This window comes from Cryptomeria japonica, chromosome 1, assembly GCF_030272615.1.
Source record: "Cryptomeria japonica chromosome 1, Sugi_1.0, whole genome shotgun sequence".
In the NCBI taxonomy this organism is placed as follows: domain Eukaryota; kingdom Viridiplantae; phylum Streptophyta; class Pinopsida; order Cupressales; family Cupressaceae; genus Cryptomeria; species Cryptomeria japonica.
Genome location: NC_081405.1, coordinates 388404911 through 388427876, shown reverse-complemented (window position 1 = coordinate 388427876; position 22966 = coordinate 388404911). Strand labels below are relative to the sequence as shown.

Genomic DNA, 22966 nt, shown 5'->3' with positions numbered 1-22966 from the left:
CCCTTGTATATTGAGATGTCAGGAATCTTCATGTGCTTGTGTCATTTGGGGTGTTTGAATTTCTGACGATTTCTTGCCCTTTGCATTTACAACATTGGATTATGAGTTTGTCTGCTACTCTGAGCTCCATATTTATCAGGGTTATGAGTGATTCCTTGACCCTGAACTCTTCATCGGTCATGTAAGGCATCAATATCCCAATGTCTCATTAGACACCCTCACCTATTAGGGTATCAAGCTTTTTTCAAGATTTTGTGCCCCTTTTCTTCTATGGCATTGGGGGTATGAGTATGCTCGAGAGCTCAAACTTTTCTAGACTTGTCAAGGCTTGTTGGGGTTTGAGGTTTGGTGTTAACTTGAACCTTGTTCCTTTTATGTTCATTTAAACTTGTTGATAGCCCAAGCTTGATAGGGCTTGTTGGGGTTTTTAGTAAACATCCGCTTTTGCACTTCTCTAACATGAATAACTTGAATTCTTGGAACTTTGAGCTTTGCCCCAATTCGACACATTATCCCTTTGGCAAGGTGATCCCAGACTAATTCAATTTTGATGAAGCTTCCTCTTGCAAAACTCAACAAAACTAACTTAAAACACACAAAAACCAAATCATGTTTTTTGTTGATGCTGATTGCTCTTGCAAACAGATGCTCTTGCGTTAATGGGGACATGCTATTATTTTATAATTCTTTGGGGACTTAGCAATATGGTTGTAGTGAGGCATTGATGAGGGGGTTACCTATTGGACTTGTAAGAGCATCTTTTGATTGGCTATTATTAGTTGGGTGTGTAAGAAGTGTAATTAGTGCCCTATAGAGCACTTGGAAGTAACATATGACACCCAAGGTCATAAGTGTTAAAGATGCCATGGAAGAGGAGTAACATTCTATTTTGGAGGCCTCTATCTTACAATGGTTCACGAGAATTTTTACCATGGTATTTTGGGACCATTTTTGGGCCTCCTTAAGTCTTTATGCTGAGAGCTTGGGATGGAGGTATTATGCATTTGTCTCATGTAGGGTCATGTTTGTGTTTTTGCTCTAGGATTGAAAAGTGTTGATTTCATTGAAGCATAGTGGCTTTGTCGATAAATCACTATAGCAGAATAATACATTGAGAGTGTGTGCTTTGGAGGTTGGTGCTAGCTTTATAGATCAGACTGATAACAGAAAGCAGAAAATAACAAATGCAACACACATAGCACAGCAGTACCCTGGGAAAACCTCCCTCTTGGAGGTGAAAAACCTAGCAACAAAAGATCTCAGATTATATTAATTAAACTCAGTAGCAGATTTACAATCTTGCGCCACACATGAAGCATACTTCAAATTAGGGCACACATTAGGGCATTTTATCTTGCTGTAGGCGATACTATATGCTGAAGGCTATGCCCTTGAATACTTCGCTGCCCTAGATGAAGTTAACTGTTACTGTGAATGGATTCGGCAGCCTTGAAAGGAAGTTCACCAGCCTTGTATGATGTTCACTCAGCCAAGAAAGTAATCAGGATGAATTCGTTGGACTGAAACACTAATTCGCTTGACAAAGGCAGATCGCTGATCAGTAGACAGAGATAGTTCGTTGTATGTGAATTTCTGTTGAATGATTACAAATCAACTTGTATATATATGCCTCAATGCCTCCTAATAGACCTTAGGTCGGCTTTATTGTTTTGGCGCCAAGAATAGGGTCAGACCTATAAATTACAAGTTACATTCATATAGGTCTTGTCCAATAATTACAAGTTACATATGAGGCCCGATTAGGGCCAGACTTAAACAATGTTTATATATCAAATTGAACCATCAATATGGCTAAGGCCAACAAGCCACTTGATGGTTAGCCATCAAGTGTAATAGGTCGGCCCTAGAAGGATCTGACCTAGCTACATGTTGGTGTCTATTTTATCATCTACCAAACATTAAGATAGGATACCCGAAGGTATCTATCCTCTCCTGAAAAATCACTACTGATTCCAAGGTCTATATGTGCGAACAAGCGACTTTAGTGGAATAGCTTCTTGGATAGTGTATGCTGAAATTTCAAGGGGGACTTACGTTTGACAAGTATCTTGAAGTGCTGGACTTAGATAGATTTAGCAATTTTAGGCTCTTCTTTTTTTTTTTTGGGGGAATTTTCTAGGATTTAGACTTTCAAAAGAAAGGGAAGAAGAGATAGGGTTTAGGAAGGCTAATCTAATCCTACGAATTTCGGAGACGGTATCAATTGGGTGCTCTCGAGAAACCAAACCCTGAGTTGCCACACTAGGGACAACTACACAAGGCCGGTGCAATCTTCAATGGGTTGTGCTTATGATCGAGATGTTGGGATGCACAGGGGATGGGCTCAGACTAACTTTGCATGGTAGAATGGAAATCATCCATTTTACCAAAACTATGAGCGGAGATAAACCATTGATTGACACTTATCAAATCCTTCATTCAAATTAACAACAATGAAAGCAAATCTAGATTAATTCTAACTAAGTGTTGAGGCAATTGAAACCATGCAAATCATTCAAATAATAGAGATTACAAAGCAGCACACATGCAATATATTATCTGGAAATGACCTTAAGCAACAATACATCAAAAACCTCACACCCTCCAAATGAGAGGAGGTAGCCTTATATAGTTTTCAAGAATAAATGAACGGCCGAGATCAAACAGTGATCAAGGGCCCAGATTGAAAGCTATAAACCCTAATTAGGGTTTCCCAAAACTAACTACCCTCGACCAATTACATTTGGGACACTTGTCCTTCTTGCTAAATATGAACCATCAATGAAAATAGAAGGTTGTTGCATTGTGAAGTGCGCCCTTCTAGAAGCTTTTGGATAAGTCAAGTTCATCGAACCTGGACATGCTGACTTGGAGCGATCAGATTGGTTGGAAAATGACGAGGCGCCACCTCAACGTGTTGGATGTCTTTCTTGAATTCTCCAATTTGTGTCAACAAATCGTCTAAGTATGGGAATTTGATTCCTTCTTGTCGCCATTTGATTCTGCTTGGGAGCTTGTCTTTTTTTTTTAATCCCTTCAGGAGATGAAATTCTTCAAGAAGTTGGAAGTTTATCTAACTTTTCCATATTTTCACCAAGTCTGAGAACTTTTCTTTCTTGATGCCTTGAGATTCTTTCAAGTGCCTCGAATTTGGAGAACAAATCCCCTCGTGAAGTTTTTCTCATACTTAGCCAAATTTTGGCCCTCTCTATACTCGGACGAACCTTGCTCGTGGTCCTGTCTTCAATTCTGAATTTGGCTCGAAACTCCATTTGTGTTTTTTGTGATGATCCCGCCTTCAGTTGCCAATTTCTGTTGCGTGGGAGGAGGGTAAAAGCTCTAGATAACCCCTTGCAAATATGAAAGGATGGGATCAAGTTATTCAGGCATTCGCTGTGATCATGTCCTTCTTCTCGATACCCTGACATGCCTTCATCATGATTGAGGAAATTGGAATTTTCTTTGTGAAACATTTCCCATACTTAGCCAAATTTTGGCTATCTTCACGCCCGGATGAACCTTGCCTATGAACTTGTCCTCAAGCTTTCGTTTGGCTTGAAACTCCAACTGCGATGTCTATGATGATCCTGCTTCTATTTCCTCCTACGACCTGTAAAACCAAAGGAAAATAAGTTAGAAATCTATCTTGGATTAAAGAAAATCGAGGTTGCGAAGGGCTAAGTGTTTGGAAAATTTCACTTCATTTTCATACTTAGCCATGAGAATGGGATTCTCACATGTAAATTCTCCAACCTTCAAGATAACTGTGATCACAATCCAACACCAAGTGTTATAACTCCGAAAATTTCTTATACTTAGCCAAAAAAAAATGATTTTCCTCCCTTAGAAATTCGAACAAATTCACTAAAAGTCATTTCTCAAACTCTGGAAAAACTCAGAAAATACATAAATCCGCATCATGAATTTAATTTCACCTTCAAAAATACTCAAAAATTCAGGAGAGATTCAATAATTCGTCCTTATACTGGTTGTCTTTCTCCAAAAATCTGCGAAACTTTTGTCAAAAAAGTTTATCCAACTTCCAACAATATCCAAAACTTTCTCCAGATGAACTCCAAACTGAAAGTATTTTACTATGCTCTCAATATTTTCGAACTTCTTGGTGTAGAAATGAAGTTTACAACGAAGTATTTGTAAATAAAGTTAAATCCTCAATCAGAAACCCTTAAAATCTTCCAAATCATGTTTCCTATTTTAACTTCATTCTTTTGGAAAGTGTTGTCATGTTTCCAAATTCGAAGAAAATATCTTCCAAAAGTTTCCAATTTGGCTATAAGTTCGAAATATTTATTAATCTTCCAATATTCTCTTTAAAAAAACTTTCTATTTTGGATTTAAGTTCGAAATCCTTATCAATCTTCCAATATTCTCCTTTTGAAAACTTTCTATTTTGGATTTATTTCGAGGATTTTTAATAATCCTTAGATATTTTCTTCATTTTGGATTTAATTTTGAAATCTTAGTGGATTTTGTGACATCACTGGCATCTTGTTGATTTTGTTTGACTTTTCAATGCATAGGTGGACTTTTGAAATTTATCTCCATCTTCTCCAAGGTATGGCAGACTTTGGAGACCTTTCCTCATGGCTCTCTTCAAGGCGAAATTTTTGGCTAAGGCATGGGGTGGACTTTAGCCTTTGCTCCTACATGGTGAAATTTTGGCTAAGGCATGGGGCGGACTTTGAAGGTCTCTCCTCATGGCTATCCATCGATGTGAAATTTTGGCTAAGGCATGGGGCGGACTTTGAAGGTCCCTCCTCATAGCTCTCTTTACCCTTGGCGGACTTTAAACTTGGCACCTGCTACCTTGCTCTCTTACTTTGGCGGACTTGGGAGAGGGCTCCTACATGACCTCCATCTTGGGCGGACTTTGGTGGCGGCTTCCATCTTGGGCGGACTTTGGTGGTGTCCCCAACTTGGGTGGACTTCTATCACTCCTCCTCCTTAGCCTCCCAACCTTGGCGGACTTTGGAGGGCTCTCCACCTTGGCGGACTTTAAGCTAGGCTTCCACCTTGGCGGACTTCAAACCCATCCCCTAAGCGGACTTCAAGCAACCTCCCCTTGGGCGGGCTTTGGAGGGCTCTCCACCTTGGGCGGACTTTGGTGTTAGCTCCCCCATGACCTCTCTAGCCTTGGCGGACTTTGGTGAGTGCTCCCACATGACCTCTCTAGCCTTGGGCGGACTTTGGTGAGTGCTTCCACATGACCTCTCTAACCTTGGGTGAACTTTAAGCATAGCTCCTACATGACCTCCATCTTGGGCAGACTTTGGTCTACCTCCCAACATGGCGGACTTTTAGACATCTCCAACATGGGCGGACTTTTAGACCTTTGCTCTTAAAGGCGGACTTTTGGAGGCTCTCAAGAGGGCGGACTATATATGAAATATAACATTTAAGTTACCACTTATACTTTAAGTTATATTTCATATATATTGTCAGGATGTTTGAGAGTGGTTTCAGGTCTCTAGGACTTATAATGCAAAATCTAGTTTTTGGAGGATTCTCCAATTTTCCAGACAGTCAAATTTCAGGATCAGGATGGCATTCCAGACTTCGCCAAATTTCTTAGAAAAAATTCAAAATTTCACAGCTTAATCAAATTTAACCGGATTAACTTGAAATTTGAAATCCATGCCTAGGTGGATCATTTGAGGCATCATGCCCCCTAAAATCTAGGGATTTGGCTTTTTAGGTCAAAACTTGGAATTTTTGAGTTCCGGTCGAAGCTGGTCAGTGTTGCAAGTGTAAACCCTAGGTTTGCATCCTAGAAAAGCAAAAAGCAAAAAGCCTAAAATCTAGGGATTTAGCTTTTTAGGTCAAAACTTGGAATTTTTGAGTTTCAGTCGAAGCTGGTCAGTGGTGCAAGTGTAAACCCTAGGTTTGCATCCCGAAAAAGCAGAAAGCAGACATCCCTAAAATATAGGAAAAACTTTCTAAAAATAGCCATACCGAGGATCGGGCTGAAAATGCCAAAAACGAAACTTCCTAAAAAATAGGAAAAAGCAAAAAAGCAAACTTTCTAAAAATAGAAAGTTGTCCAAATTCGTCCAAATCAATTGCGATCTTCGTCCTTTGGCCTCTCTAAGCACTCTGGTGGTGTTCACATTTCGGAATCACATAACTTGCAAAAACTAACTTTCAATCGTCAAGGCCTGAAATGCTCTGAACTGGACAAGGCTTGGTGAAACTGCAGCTAAAGGTCATAGGACACTAACAAAACCCTAGAAAGCAGGAAAAGAGAGGGTCCCCATTTGCAATGGGGCGATGTGTGAAAAAGGTCACAACACTACACATCAACACTCCCTCTTAGCTAGGGAGGATTCCTTCTCAATAACCGAGTCACATAGTGACAACCATCATGGCTACTCCCATGGATGGAATTACAAATGAACACAACCACCATGGCTACTCCCAGAGGGTGGGTCCACCATGGCTACTCCCATGGATGGAAACCAAATAAACATCATGACGTTCACCATAGCTGCTCCCAAAGGGTGAACAAACGCAAGTGCTAGGTCATGGAATTTCTTCCATGACATCCACCATGCCTACTCGCAGAGGGTGGATAAACACAAGTGCTACATCATGGAATTTCTTCCATGACATCCACCATGCCTACTCGCAGAGCGTGGATCCACCATACCTACTCGTAGAGGGTGGAACGAGGGATTTCATCTCAAACTTCTCTCACAGAGAAGAATGCATTAACCAAAAGATGAGGCTTCCTCCGAAGCTGAAATGTTAGGTTCCCTCTGAAGCTGAACTGACATTTCCTCCTTTTAGAATAAGAAATCTTCTGAGTTGACATTTGACCTTGGCTCCTCCTGAGGTGTCCCTATGTCAACTTCCGCAGAAGAAGCTAGAGGAGTAGACCTGAATTTGCACTCTCGAGTATAGTGACCATACTTATCACACCTAAAACATTGAATGTGAGATAAGTCCTTCTCCCATTTTGATTTAGAGACAGGTTCTGATTCTCTGTCTCTATTCCAGTTCCTTCTTTTGCCTCTTTCCATATGTGTAGCAAGGACTTGATTTTCCACATCATAATAATCACACTCAATTCCTCTTGCTATCAATCTTGACTCTTCTTGAATGCAATCCGCATGAAGACGATCAAACTTGGGAAGTTTCAATCTTGCACTAATTCCTTGAATGTAAGATTCCCAGGATGCAAGAAGACCATTAAGAGCCAACATGGTCAAGTCCTTGCTGTCAATAACATGACCAATATAAGAGAGCTGATCTCTCAACTCAGAGATCCTCATGAAGTAAGCAGTAATAGTTCTCCTTTTGCCATCTTGATGTGATGAAGCTGTTGCTTTAAAGCTAGAGCACGGCTTGTGTTGTTGATCACATACATCCCTTCCAATGTCTTGAACATATCTCTGGCTGAAGACATCTTGGAAATGATAGGCACAAGGTGGTCCTTCACGGAGTCAATCGGGATCTTCTTTGCTTTGACAACATTCTTCTTGAATTGGAGTTTCTCTTCTTGATCTTCAGGTTCAGGCTGATCTTTTCCTTCTACAAACTGAAGTAGATCATTCTCTTCAAGTGCAATAAGAACTCTAACCTTCCACGAGGTGAAGTTCAAAGCTCCGTCAAGTCTATCTTCAACCTTTAAACCGGTCACCATCTTCAATGCTAAAAATTGCTTGCTGAAGGTGAAGTAGGAGAGAGTTCTTTGCTGCTGTCAGACAGTCTGATCACAATCGCTTCAAACCTGGCTCTGATAACATGTTAGCTTTATAGATCAGACTGATAACAGAAAGCAGAAATAACAAATGCAACACACATAACTGATAACACAATAGTACCCTAGGAAAACCTCCCTCTTGGAGGTGAAAAACCCAGCAACAAAAGATCTCAGATTATATTAATTAAACTCAATAGCAGATATACAATTTTGCTTCACACATGAAGCATACTTCAAATTAGGGCACACATTAGGGCAACTTATCTTGCTGTGGGCGATAATATATGTTGAAGGCTATGTCCTTGAATACTTCGCTGCCCTAGATGAAGTTCACTGTTACTGTGAATGGATTTGGCAGCCTTGAAAGGAAGTTCGCCAGCCTTGTATGGTGTTCGCTCAGCCAAGAAAGTAATCAGGTTGAATTTGCTGGACTGAAACACTAATTCGCTTGACAAAGGCAGATCGCTGATCAGTAGACAGAGATAGTTCGCTGTATGTGAATTTCTGTTGAATGATTACAAATCAACTTGTATATATATGTCTCAATGCCTCCTAATAGACCTTAGGTCGGCCTTATTGTTTTGGCGCCAAGAATAGGGTCAAACCTATAAATTACAAGTTACAGTCATATAGGTCCTGTCCAATAATTACAAGTTACATATGATGCCCGATTAGGGCCAGACTTAAACAATGTTTACATATCAAATTGAACCATCAATATGGCTAAGGCTGACATGCCACTTAGCCATCAAGTGTACTAGGTTGGCCCTAGAAGGATCCACCCTAGCTACACATCAACATCTGGGTTTTCCTGAAAGGGTTTTTCTAGGGTATATTTGTGTCACTTTTGTTTGTAGTTATTCTCTCTTTCTTGTTCTTTTCTAAGTGTTGTTTTATATGATGGATCGTTGTTTGAATTTTCTTAGATTGTATACTTGTATTTTTCGCCTCATAGGCTTATGCAAAAAGTATCTGCATATTTATTTATGTTTTGTTAATGGGTTTTTGTCTTGTCAAAATCCTTGGGCTCATTAACACTATTTGGTCAAGGTCTTGATACCCACAAATAGTGAGTATTTTATTACTTCACAGGCTGTAGTTTTTCCTGTTCAATTTTTGGTACTTAGGTAGAAGGAAGGCTTAGGTATTGACCACTATAACTCACTAATGATGTACCATACTCCTTAACTTTCTTAAATAATTACAATTAGAAATAATTTAGTTGAGACTATAGAAGTACAATTACCTATTTAAATGTATATAAATGTTTACTTATAATGCATCCAGTATAATCAAAGGTAAAACACTTGAATTAAAAATTTCAAAAGAATCTGCTGCCTGTGCTAATGAATATGCCAACCTTTAGTTGGGCTGCAAGTTTGCTCTGTAGAGTTGCCTTGGGATATTTTTCACATGCCTCTTGTGCTTTTCTTCACCCACCATTTCATGCTGCTCTTACCACCACATCCACTCTGTACCTTTTCCATCTGTAACTTTAGTTTGCAATTCACATCATTTATGGTGACTAAAACTGGACACTGCAGATTGTTAGCACCCAATTGCTGATGCTCGAGTTAGCACATGCATAATGAGTACAGCCGCCTCTTTTGAAAACAACAGAATGATATCTACTTCAATGCCTCCTTGCTGTCAAAGTTATCGGCAGCTGCCCAAGTCTGGATGCAGCTGTGTGCTTCGTACTTGGCCTTGGACTTCGACAGATCTGGCTGGATTAGTCCTGCATGTCGATCCATCTCTGACAGCAATGGTCAACTGTCAAATTTTTCCGTTGTTTTGGCTGTTGTATTCTGGTTTCTTCTAGTGCTCGAGTGATGTCTGGTTCCGCTGGTACCTGTCATTCATAAGATGCAGGTTTATATGACTATGCCTATGCTTGCTTACAGTATCTCTCAAGAACCCCAAAGCTTGCAACCAAAGGAAACATGAAATGCGGAGCTAAATCTTACCTTTTCAAATTTTGTAGCACTCAAAAGAGAGGTTTTGATACCATGTAAAATTAAATTTGCATGCTATAGATTACATTTGATAATGCTACAAATGTGAGCTTGGCAGCCCCATAGCAATCACAATACTTGTGTAACAAACACACAAACAACTACATGCATTAGGTAGGTGTAACAATCTACCTATTTCAGCAAACTTAAACAATTAGTAGTTTGCTCCACCATTCCGATTTATCTAATACAATCTATGAAGATTCTTAGTCCCGGTCATGTTTGCACCAATGACACAAACTGCCTTCCCTGTGCTTATGTATGAAAATGCTGGAGAGCATCAATAAGGAGAATATAAATTAAGAAGCACAAGTGATAAGCGTGATACACAGCCTACTCAGGTCTAAGAGGGAAAGTGCATTTGAGATTCTTACAAAACTTGGTGAGAATTGGTGCATGGACACGAACAGATGTCTTATAGAGAGTTTCCATTTACTTCCATTGGTGTTTTCCTATTTTGATTTAAACCCACTTATTCATGTATTCAATCCTATAGCAATGCTGAACTTCTGGCCCTTCTTAAATGCATTCAGCTAGAGGTCCTATTTGGGGTTCACGATATTTACATTGAAGCTGGTTCCAAAATTGTTAGAAATATGGTGAAATACTTATAACATTACCTTCCTTAGCTTACTATTCATGTTTAACTCAAAAGCCACTGGAAAATGGCAAAATCAATTGATCCGTTTTTTCCAAAAAATCTTCATGGCTTTGTCCAACTTCTGACATTCTACCAACATAAATAGGAATACGAAAACAAAGGTTCTTAGATCAATTCTCATAATGGGGACTCTTTCTTGGTCAACTATAGTGACTGCTCCTGAGATCCTTGGTTGACCCTACTGTAGGAACAATAAAGTCCCTTTGAGGAATCTTAGTTGGCTTACAAAACCAAGATTGAAATGACTTGGATTGATCCTCTCAAAGCAATGATCAATCACCTCTTTGTGGGCTAAGTTATTGTCCTTTCTACAGCAGAAGCAATAATGTCTCTTTGTATGGTAGCTTACAGACCATCTTAGAACTTAGGCAAAACAACACCTCTTTGTGGGGTATGTTACAAATTTTCTTAAATTGATGGCAAAATAAAAGTCAATATGCATGAAAACATCTTAGGTATTGGCAATTGAACTAGCAGAAAATTGAAGCCTTGCAGTTTATATACACCTGAAAAGTTTATACACTTGAAACAAGATGGCTCTGAGAAGTGTTTGCTACTCGTTCAACGAAAGATTTGCACAAAATTAGAAGTTTTTAGATAAATTTTGTGGTAGTTCTGGTATGCTATAATGTTGCAGAGAACGTCATTGAAGAGGGAAGTATCACAATACATTGTTCCATTTATTGTGCTTTCTGTTCAAACAAACTTAAGCAGCAATAGAAGTAAATGCACTGTACCAAAGGAATAATGCCCTTATGTGGGAATCAAATTATGGTTTTGTTTTGAGATAAAGTAATTTACTGTGTAGTTTATTTACATTCTTCTGTGATGATGATATTTTGTCTCTAATTCAATGTAGAAGTATTCCTCGAAATGAAGATTCTCAATTGGGTATGTATATTAGTTTTTCAGGTATTTTTAAACTAATTTAGTTCAGGCTCTTCTTTGTATATATGTACCTTGCTTGAATTGATGCATCTCTTCCTGAAGTTGGCCTGCATATCATGGATGTTGATTTTTCTTTCCTCATCATTATCTGTATGTTATTGATTGAGTATGACCATGTCATTGATCACCGGGGGAGGCTCTCAGAAATAATTTGAGTGTTGTATATTTTTATTGCAACATTCTTAATGAGTTGCATCTGTAGTTACCACGAGAGGGGGACTGGTTCTTGTTTTGGAGACAGGGATGGGTACTGGTACACAATTTTCCAAAACAGTTGGAGACACGTTCTCGAGGACAACAAAAAGAAAAAAAGAAAAAAAGAAAAAAAATATTGAAATAAGAAAAAAAATTGTACAATGGATATGCAACTTTAAAGAATGTGAAATTCTAAGCTGCTTAAATATAAAAAATTAACAATTCAAAGTATTGAAAATTTGAAATATATGTCAATGAAAGCAGAGATTAGTTATATTGATATTTATTATTTGATAATCATCATGATGACGTAAACAACACAATTTTAATTCATACTTGAAAATGGTAGGATGAAGACTAGGAAGGGAATGCCAGTTTTTAAAAACATGTTACAAGGGTCCTCAGAGATGGCTTGATTTTCAATCAATTAATAAAACTTTAGTGCATGTACAGATCTTAAGCATTATTATTGTTTCTCTTTGTATTATCACCTCTCTGATATTTGATAAGAAAATGTTCTGATACAAAAGAACTTTTTAACTTTCTTTGCAAAAAAAAAAGTCTCAAGCCTTAATAGTGTATTTCTTTAGCCCTTCCTAGCCACATATCAGCACTTGAAGAAAACGAAATGTAATTATATGATATTTTTGAGAATTCTCTATAAGAAGTATTTCAATTTTCAAGGGATGTTTCCAAGAGACATAGTGACATAAATTTTGTCTGAAGTCTCCTTGTTTAAAGATGTTCGCATATGTGTCTCTGAGACAGGGACCTGTTTCTATTATGGAGAGATGAGTATCAGGGGTCAGGATATGAGTCTTAGGGTAACTATAGTTGCATCTTTGTCCCAAGCCTTTGTAAACAATACAACTTCCGCATTGGAGCTACTAGGTTTATTGGGACCAGAAGACGTTTACCGCTGGTTGGTAAGTTTACTCTTCCTGAGGAAACCTTTGTCTTAAATGCAATGACTGAGGGGTCATCTACGACTTGCACATGGCTTCATCTTCTAACATATTCTGTACCCAAAATGGGATATGACAATGAAGAGGATAAAAACACACCTTATATAAATGCCTAGTCTAAATAAACAGTATTAAGTTATAAACAAACAATTTATCCAGTTGACCTAGATATACGAGCTGAGTTTAGACATGTAATTGAACTAAAACAGAGATATGTAATGTCCCTTGTTCGGGTATGCCTGATTTTTGCCCAAAGTAACAATTCCAACAATATAATTTGTTTATAAATAATAGTATAATTAAATCATTTAGAAACTATTGAACTTCTAAAGTAAATAAGCAATTTACATTAAAAAAAATGATAGCAATTGTCTCCTATTTGGATTCATTCTACAATTCCTAACAATCAATTATCGTAGGGATTGGAAGGGAAAGCATGATAGGGTGCCCGGAGACTGTTTGTCACAACTAAGCCCAACAAAGACAATTCGACCCCTTGGCCCACAAGTGATAGGAACTCCCATCCATCCAACATGGGGTGGTGTGCTTACATTGTGGGAACCGGTCTTCTGCCTCTCCCTAACGTGTTTCCTTTCTTGGCCCCCAAGTGATAGGAACTCCTCTCCATCCAACATGGGGTGGCGTGCTTACATTGTGGGAACCAGTCTTCTGCCTCTCCCTAACATGTCTCCTTTCTAACCCATGCATGATTGCTTCTGTTCTATAGTTTCACTTCCAACAACTAACCATAGTAGGGATTGGAAGGAAAAGCATGATAGAATGCCCGGAGACTGTTCATCACAACTAAGCCCAAGAGTGTGGAACATCCAACTAAGACAATTTGACCCCTTGGCCCACAAGTGGCAGGAATTCCTGTCCATCCAACAAGGGGGGGTGTGCTTAGATTGTGGGAACCGGTCTACTGCCTCTCCCTAACATATTTTCTTCAATTCCACCTATGATTTCTTGTAGGGCAAGAAATAGATAATTTTGCTAATTATAGAAATATAAATAGATTATTAAACTCATTAATATCTTGATCAAAGACACACACACACACACACACACACACACACACACATCATTCATCCATATTGCATACAAATCTCTTGCTGGATTACCAGTCTGCTGTTTACTGATTGTAGTTTTGTATATATGATCTGATCTCTTTGATGCCTTCCTTTGAGTGCCTATCTGCTATCTATATATCCCTCAATTGGTAATGGAGGGTAATGTCCTTTCCCATTGTCACAAGTTACAACCTTCTTAAGAGTATGTTGCTTTATAACTGTCCTTTGCCTCTTCATTAATAAATCACTGTTGTTTAACTTAATGAAATTGCTGTCTAAGTGAAATCGTTCCTCAACAATGATTAATAACACGAGTATACACAAATCTTTAACAAGTGCCTTAACTTATTTTATTTGCTGTGTATACACAAGTCTATGCATCGATGCTGACTTAGATTGCTATCAATCATTGTCTTTTCATCTCTGTTTTAATGAAGATAATTGCTGCCTGTCTTGGCCAGTTAGTATTTATTTATTATAATCGTACAAACTGCTACTTGATCCTTTAATCTAAATCATAGAAAATTGTGAAGTCTTAAATAAGACAATTTTCTGAGCATTGGCGTTCTTTTATTTTCTCAAGGACAGTGTGAGAAGGTATCATGGTGGGGGCATGACAGGATAAAATGATTGAAATAAATGCATACATCGAATCCAATGAGGAGACTGATTTGACTATGACAAAGATTTATACATGAAGTCTGAGATTGGATTTCCAATGAATAGGCTAAGATGGATTTGCTCTGTGAAATCTGGAACTATGTAGCGACTCAGATCAAGGTCATGTAGGTGGCCCTAAGCCTCCTAATGGCAACCTTGAGCCTTTCTAGGTAGCCTTGACCTTTAAAGGTGACCTAACCTTTGAATCTTAGCTGTCCATTGTTTTGATCATAATTTTTAGCTCAGCTCAAAATTTCGGTTAAAATAGGATGCATTGGAAGTAGAACAATGAAATTTGAACTGGTTTGTTTGCATAATTTATGCAAGGTCAAGGATGTGCCTACAGTTTGGTCTTTCTCCTTTTGACCTTGAACATTTGCACAGTTCTGACCTGAAATGCAGTTCTGATCTCTAGCAAATTAGTGTTTTTGGCACTTACAGAAAATGGCTCATCTATTTCTATACTTAGAAGGAGAAAACTTGTTGAGAAGCACCATTGGAACTTGTCATAGGAATTAGGAATCCTTGGAACTTAAATTACTGTCAAGCCCAATTGATCAATTCAACTTCTCTGTGATAAATTGGAAGACACAGCAAGCGGTGTATGCAATGTATGCATGATTAGTTTGCAATGATGTAATGAATGCTTGACACTTGATGCAGTAGACGAAGTGCAGTGAATGCTTGAGTTGTAGACAGAGCAATTATTGAGGTTTAAATATTGCTCATACAAAGAGTTGATATAATTGTCATGCCTATTTTAAAAGACAACCGTGACAGAAGTTACAATGATCGACAATGGACCTTGATCACTAGTTGATGATTGGAATGTTCTATTGGTGATGTCCTTCTAAACAAGCCCTAGGTGCACAATTTGAACTTTTTGGTGTGCAAGCCAGTGGATAATGGTAACATTAGGCTGAGTCGGCTTGGGGCGACAATAAATTTGAATTTGGGACTGGAGATCATGGCCACAAATGCAGCCTTGAACTGGGCCACCATGTGTGGCTTGATCTGGTCAGATAAAGTACTGATCTGGTGGGTAGGACTTATCTGAGCAGGAGTAAAATGATATCGTGGATGATAATCAGAGTCTGGGGTCAGTCATTGTACCATATTGGACCATGCATTTAGGAGACCAACACAAAGTGGCATAAAAGAAAAGGGAAAATGTAAAGGGAATGCACTTTTCACCTCGACAAGTACACTTAATTTTACACCTGAACATGTCATATGGGGATTTGACATTGGGGATCCTTAATCAAAATCCCTTGGATCTTCTGATTCAGATTGATATCATCTATTGATGGTCTACAAGAAATTTCATGTTAGATTGAGTCTGGTACATAATGTAGGAAACTCATCTATAGATCCCAGCGTACTCGCGAGTAGTTCATCTTATGATATCAAGTTTCTTGGGCTGTCAGAAATGGTAAAATTTCTGAACCAAAATCTAAATTTTGAATGGTTTATGAAGGGAAACACTTCATATGCACATGCTCTGTTATTGTTGCCTTGTTCCTTGTAGTAGGAAGGCTGCAGGCCTTACCTACATCCGTTGATATTTTTAAGATCTGCAGATACAAATGGTAACATGATAAATGATCGTATGTATTGTTCTTTTTGCCTAATAAAGTTATAATGGAATTCATTTTTTTGTTTGCCTTTTCTTTTATGATGTACTATCTATCAATTTCAATTTGGAAGATATGCCTATCCTTGAAAGTGTATCGTATTTTTCTTCTGCAGGTATTACTGATACTGGTCTTAAAGCACTTGGGAAAGGTCTACCTAATTTGCATTCGTTGGATATTTCACAATGTAAAAAGATAACAGATAAGGGAATACAGGCACTTGCTGAAGGGTGCCCACATTTGGTGACCTTACATTTTAATGGTTGCAAACTTATAACAGATCGATCTCTTCAAACACTATCCCGGTGCTGTGGAAAATTGGAGGAGCTGGAGTTGCAGGGGTGTACCAATATTACTGATAACGGACTGTCAAGCTTAGCTCAAGGATGTTGTTCAATCCAGACTCTAGACATCAGCAAGTGTGGTAAAGTAGGGGATGTTGGAGTTACAAGACTTGCTCAGGCTTGCTCTCTTTTGAAGACCTTGAAGCTGTCAGATTGTTTGAAAATTGGAAATAATGCAGTTACATCTATAGCAGAATGCTGCAAAAAGCTTGAGATTCTGATGATTGGAGGATGCAGGCTTGTGTCTGATCAATCCATTCAAGCAATTGCTTCTACTTGCAGTTTCAATCTAATAAGTTTACAAGTTGAATGGTGCCTAGATATTACTGATGAAGCAATTCGCTCAGTTCTTTCAGGCTGCATACAGCTTGAAAATCTTGACATGGCTTGCTGTGATAAAATAACAGACCATGCTTTCACTTGTTTAGGGAATCATGGATCTGGATCATGTTTGAAGGTTTTAAAAATTAACAACTGTCCTGGCATATCAATTACAGGGATTGCTTTGATAGCTGAATTTTGCCATTCGCTGAAGTATTTGGATGTTCGATCTTGTCCTCAGATTACGGAAGAGGATGTTAATGGGGCAGGCATTCATTTTGATGATAATTGCAAATTAGTATACCATGGGACTGTATCTGAGCATGCCTTGTGAAATGAGACAAAACAATTTAATAATATTAATTCAATAAAGGTAGTCTAGATTTTCACTGCAGAAGTGAAAAGTGAGGCAGTGAGCATTGAAGCACTTTGATGCTTCCAAATCTGTAAATTTATCTTAGCTTTGGCAGTTAAAACCTGAAATCGTCTTCTTCACTTTTGTATTATATGCTTGGCATTTATGGTGATGGAATATCAATGCTATTTGTGTACATATATATAATAATTATTACCTTCAGCTGAAACTGCTCTTCAATATGATAAACCTATTATTGCACTAGTTGCAACAAACTGTGTTGCTGTATTTTGTAGCTGGACATTTCAATCATGAGAATAGTTTTCTTGATAGTGTTTAGTGAAAGGATGTCCTACAACACTCGTGTTCTGCATTGGGGATTTGAATTTTGTGTTATATAACATGAAAAAAATCTTGAAATTTAGAGTTATCACTGTGTGTTTGGACAGAATTGATGTTGGAATATTTTTATCTTCTTACAAGGAATTTTTGTGAAAAAAGACAAGTCACCTCATTGGGGATTTACTCATGGGCGCTATTTGATGTGATTTTTTTGGATGTGAGGATTTATAATGAACATGTACTGTTTCTGTGGTGTGTTCTTATGTTGCTTTCTATGCCAACATTATGCTAAGCATGCCGTCTTGCTTCATCTCGAACTTCAATATTTGCTTTTTTCTTTGTCACGATTTACGTTGACGAGTAAGTGCTTAAATCTATTCACTAGTAATGCACGTGAACATGCTTGTGGGCGTGCCCTTGGTCTTTTGGGTGCTCTTCTTAATATCACTTTCCAGTTCTGTTGTACTGTCAGTCTACTTATTTTCATCTGTGGTGTTGCATTATTTTCTCTTTTAATCACGAGGGTTTTGTATGAAATTTTAAATGACATTGCAAACATGTGGTTCTATGCGACTATGGTTCTAGCTTCTATTTATATAAATTTGTGGTTGGGATCAGTCTGACACATCATCGCGAACAAATGAATTTTTTTAATAACATCCACTAGGCCAAACAGCCTATGGGATCCACGGGTCGCCAGCAAAGTATAGCATGCAGATTCAAAACATTATGTCTACTAAACCTCTTTTTCCTTCTGCATTTTTGGATCTTCTATTGTGTATCTTGATCCGGAAATCTGCAACTCTTGTTATCCTTTCTTCTTGGAAGAGATTACTCAAAAGGTGTTTACCTTTAGCATCTCAATATACTTGATATGAATATCCTTGTAAGCTGCACATTCCATGATGTAATGCCATTCTGTCTCTTCCAGTCCTTGAGTGCAATATCTACATCTTCTATCTGCCCACTCCTCTTTAGATATCATCCATCTTCCGATTTCGCATCTAAGTTAATGCGAGCTGGTTCTTGTCTGAGCAATTAACATTTTTGCTTTCCATTCTATTTCTATACCTATGTAGTTCTTTGTGTATGGTCATGTAATTCTTGTTACCCATTAACTAATTGCAATTAAAGGTTGTGATTTAGATGACTCAAAAATTGAAAATAGATTGACTTTGTTACACTTACAATCTCAAAACTTTTTACATTCACTCAAAACAAATTCTCCTTTCATCCACTCTTTAATCACTGTCTTGCATCACCTTATTTTTACCTTGAAATTAATTATCATTAAAATAGGGAGAGTTGACTTAATTCCATAGATTGTTTCGAGTAAGAAATTGTGAGAGCTTCCTATTGTTGTTCGAGTGAGAAACTACTTTATCATTGGCACTAGTGGATGATGATTGACAAGCAAGGGTGGGGAGGTGGGAAAAAAATTACTCTAGCAATTTATTATAGGCGATAATGGAAAGGGAGCTATTTATTCAATTGGCAAATTCGAAACAAATAGGATACGTAGTCAAATATAATGTTAAGCTTATGATATTGACAATTTGAATGTAAGAAGCCATACATTATTAGAAGTTACAATTTTAAATCAATATACTTAATGACCAAATAAAGCACAATGTTCATTTGCTGGAACCTTGTATAGTTAAGAAAGCTGTATAATCAACATTGCAAATTGATCAAGACAACTTTGTCACCAAAAGATCTTTGCAAGGTCAAAACTTAGGATGAAGAGATAGAAATGTGGCTAATCTCACAAACTTTTTTAACCGAAGACAAATTACTAAGCTCTCTCCTCAATAGAAGGCAGAGAAAAGAGAAAAATGTCTATTGGCATAATGATAACAAATGGTTTAAACTTTAAAAGTCATAAGTGTGTTGATAGTGAGAAAGGATTAATGATTATTGCAAATGAGGTTGAAGAAGAGGGAGGCTATTTATTGCAAACGATTGGGCTGTGGCTATTGAGGCTCCAAAAAGGCCCCGACTACATTGCCGTACACTAAAAATAACCTTTGTGTTATACACAGGGGGTATAGAGGCCATAACGCTTCCATCGAGCCTACAGCCATTCTGAGCCTATTTTGCATTTTGTGTCTGCATAACACAAAAGTTTTGCATGGTATGCCATCGCAGTTTTGGAGCCAGATTAGTTGCATCCCATGGATTGGGATAAGCACTACACAAACACTCAAAATAATTGGTTACATCAAATAGCAAAAGGTGATAGTGTTGGTTGATATGGATAGTAAACAACTTCATTAATAGAGGATTGGTTGACAAGCCCAATTGTTTCATATATTTAATCTCTAATTTGTAAGTCATGATAACTTACGAGAAACAACTCCATTGTGGTGGTAAATGACATCATATACAACTCCTAATAGGAGACAAGCATCTAGATTAAAAAGCGTTTTCTATCCTAATTGGGGCAACAAATGTAGTTTTGGGTGTGCAATGACTTAAATAATAAAAAAACAATGTCTTTTAATTTTTAAGATCTATGCAAAGTTTTAAATACAAATGAATAAAAGTATAAACTCATAGAGATGCAATCAATAGCAAGCCAAATGATTAGTTCTCACATGGTTGAGAAACTACTTAAAAAATGACTTTATGACATAGTGACATAACTATAATTTTTAGAAGCACAAGACATGAAAAATCAAGATTATCCTAAGCTTCAAGAGATAATTCAACACCATCAATAGGTTTTTCAAGAATCAAAGGGTTTACCTCCAATTGGAGACCATTATCGCACCATTGAATCAATATTAAGAAGTATTCCTCCTAACATTAGACTTTATCACCATTTATATGAATATAAGTAAAAAAAATGGTCAAGTAAATGTTTGATTTGGGAACTATTCATCACAAAGAAGTGTGTACTCATCTCTAGTGGTTATGGTTTGATTATAGGGAGTTCAACAAGCTCACTCTCAAAGATAATTTGCCTATTGATGAATTAAATACTGCACTTGTCTTTACTAAATTAGAATTGTATTAGATTATCATTGAATTTGGCTCAAGGGAGGATGTATATAAAACTACCTTTATGATGTAGGGCAAAAAATCCCAACTTAGAACCACACATGCAAATCATCTAAATATTTGACTTAAAATCTGATGGATATTCACCTAAACCAAAACACGTACAAAATGCAAAAAATCAGCATACCACTTCTCATTAATCTTATCAAACGTTCAAGAAATGTACAAATTACATAGTAAATTTGCACATACGTTGCATGATAGGTTTATAGGCTTCAAATAACACTCCAAAATCATATACAAAATTGATAAAATTAGTCACAATAATTAGAAGAAATTACAAGTCAAAACACTTCTCCTCATGCATCTTGTTGCAAACTGACTTCTTAACCTTCAACATGTAATAAGATTCAACATGTTTTTCATATCGTAAGCCTGGAATCTACCCATTATCATATTTCTTCATCTTCAAATCTGCCATCTCTTTAAAGACAAATTTCTTCTTCCCCTCAAACTTACCAAAAATATGAAAATGGGATTTCTAAAATGAATGTTGAAACTTGCCTTTGAACCACTATAGTCACACTCCAACAAGAGAAAGGCATTTTCAAAACTTAGAAATTGCCTTCAAAGCTTTTGGATGCTTTATTAACTCCACCCAACAGGACCCCGAAATAGAAACTGCCCAATAACTCATTCTTGGTCATCCATTTGAATAACTATCTTTTAGGAGTGAATTTGTGAGTTGTCACAAGTTGTAACTCCTTTTTCCCCCACCCAAAAAATGAATATTCTAAATTTGTTGAAGAATATGCCAAATTCATATTTGAATCTCCTATCCACCATGGATGCTCCTGCATCACTTTAGAAAACGTGAAGATCACTATGAATACTTATATATGCCATTTGATTTTACTAAATATTCCATGAACATTTCAAAGCTTCATGAATTTAATGTTCCACCTATTTTGATATTCTTTGATGACATCCTTGTCTATAGTAAAACAGGGGAAGAACATTTGCAACATGTAGAGAAGTTGTTATAAGTATTTAAAGATAATTATATCTATACAAAAAAATTCAAATGTGTTTTTGGGGTGAAAGAGGTTGAATACTTAGGATATGCGGTGTCACATGAAGGTGTTAAGGTGAACCCTACAAAGATAACAATGAAAGTGTGGCCAAAACCTTAAAATATTGAAAGTTTGAGATGCTTATTGAGTCTAATAGGACACTATAGAAGTTTTGTTTGCAACTATGTTAGCATAACAACACTTTTAACATTGTTTTTGAAAAAAAAAATCATGGTTAAAGTGAGTCACCCAAGCATTTCAACAACTAACAAAATCTCTTTCTTCCACTTTTATGTTAGCTACCCTTGACTTCTCTAAGTTATTCACAATGGAATGCGATCCTTGAGGATATGTCATTGGAGTAATACTAATGCAAGAAGGGTGTCCCTTGGCATTTAAGAGTGAACAACTCGAAGGAAAAAACCTGGTGAGGCTCATATAGGAGAAAGAAATGTTAGCTATAACTCATGCAATCAAATAATGGTGCCAATATCTAATGGGAAGACATTTCCAATTCAAGACATGCCATGAGAGTAAAGTATATTTAATATTTTAGAAAAACAATTGTTTTCAAAGAAGCAACAAAAACGGGCCAACAAGATGCTAACATATGCCTTTGAGATTATTTACAGAAAGAAAAGGAGAATATTGTAGTCGATGCTCTTTCTTTATAAGAAGAAGAGGAAGAAGCACTTTGTGTCATTTCTATATTATAACTTGAATGGGTTGAAGTTGTATGAAAAGGCTAGCAACATGATCATCTAACAAAGAAGCTCATTAGTCAAATTCAATATTGTTAGTCAATAGATTTGTCTTTTCAAAATAATAAATAAATTGACTGTCTTTTGTCCAAATGTGAATACAAGTTGCTAATAAACAGTTGGAGAGATCACCATTAGATTGCTGATCTTCCTTTGCAATTGAGAGGGGCAACTCCCTCATGTAGTATTTTAGGGGCATGCTTTAAACCATAAAGCATGAAAGGTAGGAGTAACACCTACACATAACCATGATACATATGGAATTTGGAAATTTAGAATAAAAGGAACAATGACAAACAATGCAAGATACTCACTTTGTGCTCCCAAAGGATAATCCAAAAAATAAACAACAATCCTTTTTAGATAATATGAGCAATTTAAGACTTACAGATCATATAATGAACACATCCACGATCTGATATATCAGGTGAAAACACCAAAGAGTGATTGCAAATCACATAGGAAAATGACAATAAAAAGGAAACACAAATGAACACAAAGATTCAAAATATCTCCTTTATTTCCTTGACAAAATCAGAGGGTTCATAGGCTCCACACCGCTATACAAAAGATAATGTCTAAAAAGAATATACATTGCTATCTCTCCCTATAGATCTGAATAAATATTTTTGATCAAGTCTCACTCTCACAGTGCCGTGTGGTGGGGATAAATTTTTTTGGCTCTATAATGTCTTTGGTTACACATTTAAAGAATTTTCTCCGATGATACTTTTTAGTTTCGTAACTGTTCCCTCTTATTTCAAGGAATCAACATAAATAAAAAGATAATACACGACCCTTCACATTTTGGTACACAGTATTTAACTCAACAACGAATCAAAACATTATTTAAACAAGCATCCATAATTAAATAGTAACTGTTGACTTTTCTAAAG

General features: G+C 37.1%; 1 protein-coding gene across 1 annotated transcript in view; it reads left to right on the top strand.

Annotated features, from left to right (window-relative positions):
• The window catches only part of LOC131070915 (uncharacterized), a 33069-nt gene extending 15850 nt beyond the window's left edge, over positions 1 to 17219 (top strand). Inside the window, exon 2 of the mRNA XM_058006600.2 lies at positions 15987 to 17219. Within this exon, the coding sequence (XP_057862583.2) occupies positions 15987 to 16870 (884 nt within the window). The 3' untranslated portion in view covers positions 16871 to 17219. The remainder of the gene's footprint in view (positions 1 to 15986) is intronic.
• The last annotated feature ends 5747 nt before the right edge of the window (positions 17220 to 22966 follow it).